Source organism: Crocodylus porosus, unplaced genomic scaffold (genome assembly GCF_001723895.1).
Source record: "Crocodylus porosus isolate Cpor-Errol unplaced genomic scaffold, CroPor_comp1, whole genome shotgun sequence".
NCBI lineage: Eukaryota > Metazoa > Chordata > Crocodylia > Crocodylidae > Crocodylus > Crocodylus porosus.
In genome coordinates this window covers 75,515,889-75,519,348 of record NW_017728948.1, presented here as the reverse complement: position 1 = coordinate 75,519,348, position 3,460 = coordinate 75,515,889, and the positions used below count along the sequence as shown (strand labels likewise).

The 3,460-nt window shown below is 40.3% G+C and overlaps 1 protein-coding gene across 8 annotated transcripts in view; it reads left to right on the top strand.

Annotated features, from left to right (window-relative positions):
• The window catches only part of LOC109321966 (probable E3 ubiquitin-protein ligase HERC6), a 47,274-nt gene that overhangs the window by 30,131 nt on the left and 13,683 nt on the right, over positions 1-3,460 (top strand). For 6 of the 8 annotated variants that reach the window (XM_019552712.1, XM_019552708.1, XM_019552707.1 and 3 more), the window contains 4 exons: positions 1,099-1,250; positions 1,335-1,451; positions 1,924-2,034; positions 2,899-3,069. In XM_019552712.1, the coding sequence (XP_019408257.1) occupies positions 1,099-1,250; positions 1,335-1,451; positions 1,924-2,034; positions 2,899-3,069 (551 nt within the window). The remainder of the gene's footprint in view (positions 1-1,098; positions 1,251-1,334; positions 1,452-1,923; positions 2,035-2,898; positions 3,070-3,460) is intronic. The other 2 variants (XM_019552709.1, XM_019552711.1) reach the window with 2 other exon arrangements.

Below are 3,460 nucleotides of genomic sequence, written 5' to 3'. Positions count from 1 at the left end.
GATGCTTATCTTGCTGGGATCCTATGACCCCAGCTGACTTCCTGCCCTTTGGGCAGAGGGCTGGACTCGATGATCTCCCGAGGTCCCTTTCAGCCCTAATGTCTATGAAATCTATGAAATAAATCTATGAAATCTATGAAATCTACCCATGCAAGGACTTCACTAGAGAACATTGCATTGAAGCATGATGTACTTGTGCAAGATGCACCCCAAAATAGATGTGACATAGCCACCTAAATGAGGATCTAGCCATAAGTGCCAGTGAGCTCACACTCTCAAGAGTGTTTATGGGTATATTCCCAGTGCTGCATGAAGGCAGCTGCATTACATCTCTTTCAAGTGGTAGCATATCCAGAGCAGAGATGCTGTCCTTCACTGCAGCAGTCCTTCTCATTTCTTTAAGGCTGTTAACATGCCCTTCCTTTCTTTCTCTCAATACATTATGTGGACAAGATTTTCCACAGATAATGACTGTTCCCTTTAGCTAAATTCAGAATAAGCCACTATGGGAATGCAAGTCAAAAGTAAGCTTTTTGTCAGGGTGTCTTTTTGCTCTGTATTTGTATAGCACCTAGACCAGTCAGGGTGCAGGCCCATGACTAGCTCTCCTTTGTGCTGTGGTAGTGGAATGATAATCAAGGAAACAAGCAGATAAGTCACTACATCCGTCTGCAGAGTGAACAATCGTAGGTGAACGAAATCGCTGGCTCATCACCTCTAGTTCAGTAATATCTCTTTAGTCACTCACAGATCACATACTTCCATCCTCATCCTGAACTAACAGTGGGCACGCTTGATGTCTGACCGGGACTATTGGTCATATGTTCATGTTTTTGGTCAGTGTGTCACAATTTATTACAGTTTTTTGTGTGTCTTGGTGATAGAGCATGTAAATGGGTGGTGTATAATGTCTAACTGCAAATAATGGTTGCATGCTTTCCCTCAAACCATTTACAAACACTTATCAGTATATTTCATGAAAATCCTAGCTGAAAGGTAGATGAGCATTATTGGTGCCTCTTAGGGTGTTTTATTTTGGTTTTGGTTTTTCTGGCAGAGAAGTTTCATTTACATGAATATTTTTCTTTTACGTTTCAGAAAAATGTTGGTTGTCCTTGTCAGCATCATGTTTGGACAATATGGTACAGTTGTTTAAAAAGGCAGTAGTTTCTCAGTTAAAATGGTATTATACCTACCCTTTCTGTCAAAATGCCAAACCTCTTCTGGAAGTGCTGAAAAAGCTGTACCGAGTAAGTGTGTTAATATGTGCAAAGAGAATGGTCTGATTCTAAGCCAACACATGCATCCTAACTCAAATTTTATTCCCATTGAAGGCAAACAAGAAAGCTAAGTCCACCCTGCAGTTAAGTAATTTTTACATCCCTGAAATCTCCAGCATAGTTAATCTTCAGGAGGATGTAGCCAGGTGGCGCAGATGGCAAGCTACAGCTGTAAGTATGAGACTGGTTTCCTGAGGCAGGCAGATGCTTACTTAAGTGGTTATTCCCTGTGTATAATTATTAACTTATTGGTGTTATTGAAGTACTTAAGTGTCTCCAATTAGCATGAGGCCCTTGTCACTGTACAGATCCATAAATAAAGATGGTTTGTGCTCCAGAAGGCTTACAGTCTAAATCAAAATAGGCCATGCGTGGGAAGGGAAACTGAAGTATAGGGTGGTGAAGTGACTTCCTCAAGGTAACACCCCTATTCAGTGACAGAGGCAAGGGAACAAAGGCCCTGTGCCCGTGGTGCAAGAGGTTTGGAGAAGGGATGATAATTCTTTTCTTTCAGGCATCATCTGGGTAAGAAAGGGAAGGAAGCTGCATGTTTACAGCTATAACTAGAGCTTGGGCAGGAGAATCAGTAGGTCAAGAAAATGAAAACTGGAAGTAACTTTGCATCCCATTCTCTCGTTGGTAGAATTCTGCTGGTGATGACAACACGCTTGTCACATTCTGCTGCTTTCCTTTTGTCTTTAATTTGGTTTCCAAGATTCAAGTGTTCCGCACTGATTCGGTACTCCTCCAACAGGTATGACCTGGTCTTACAATACTCTGAAACACACAGTAGCATTTTTAGTTTGTGGATATGAAGGTGGTAGAATTTTAGAATTTTAACAGCTTTTTCCTGTATCTCACTCGTTTTCCTCAATGGAAACGATTTGGGTTAAGTATACTACACCTTTAGGGTAAAAATAGATGTTGGTTTATCCCAGGTGTGATTGTCCCAGGCTTTGACTTGCATCAAAACAAGTATGGGAGTCATTTACGTACACAGCTTGAATGACAGTTAACTCAAGTTAATGCCCTCCCTCTCCTCCTTGCATGTTTTTAAGACCGAGCTAGACAAAGCAAGCTTTGGCTGTGATGATCTAGTTGGTGTGGTCCTACTCTGAGCAGAGGGTTGGACTAGGTGACCTCCTGAGGTCCCTTCCAGCCCTAATTTTCTATTATTCTATGTTGTCCAGTACGGGGGAGAGGAGTGTTATTTTGGATACTTCACAGGCACTTAAAAGAGCTTGTAGGTCTCTGAGGATAAAAGGCTTTGTCCCAGAAGAAATCTGACCCGTTTTTAGCTCTACTGTTCTGAAACTGAGGTTGAGAGCCACTGCCTTAATCACTTCTATCAGATTTACCTGGACATTGACTCTTCTTGTAATGTAACTCATTCAATTGTTTATATGATTCTTTTTATTAAAGACGTTCTAATTACACAGTCTGATATGAATACCACTTTCTCCAAAGAAGGTACACTTGACATAAAAATGCAAAGTAGAGGGGAAAATACCATGGTCCATAGAGAAGAGGAGGAGGTTTGACTTTATTGGCAATGCTTTTTTCACAGCAAGGGACTGAAAACATTGCTGTATTTATTAATGTACTATTTTTCTTTTAGGGAGCAAAGGTAATAGCCCAGAACATAATCATACAGAATCAGCTGCTGAGAAATAGTGACCTTCCCGACTTTCCTATATTTCCTCTTGAGGTTAATCGCAACAACTTGGTTGAAGATACTTTACGCAAACTATGTCTGGTAGAGGATAGCACTCTGAAAAAGCAATTGATGGTACAGTATTTAGTCATACTTCAGAGGGTTCTTTTCAGTCAGTTACAGTAAGGGAATTTGTTGGTGAGCTTGGAAGCTTGTTAGAATTATGGCTGGTAGAAAAACTATCCCCTGAAATTGTTTCTCCATAGAAAATGGGGTTTTCAATTTCCAGGAATTATTTATAAAAATTTTGTTTTCTGCAGAAATATTTTAAAGCATCGTAGAAAAATCCAAAAGTTGTTGGCCAAAAACTGGAAACTTTTTGATTTCTGGCCAAATATTTTCAAAATTTGTTTTTAATGAAAAATCAAAATCTTCAGGGGTGACAATCAGTATCTGGGGGAACATTTGTTCACCAGAGCACCCCAAGGGATGACGAGGTCAAATGGTTATAAACTCCTGCAAGACC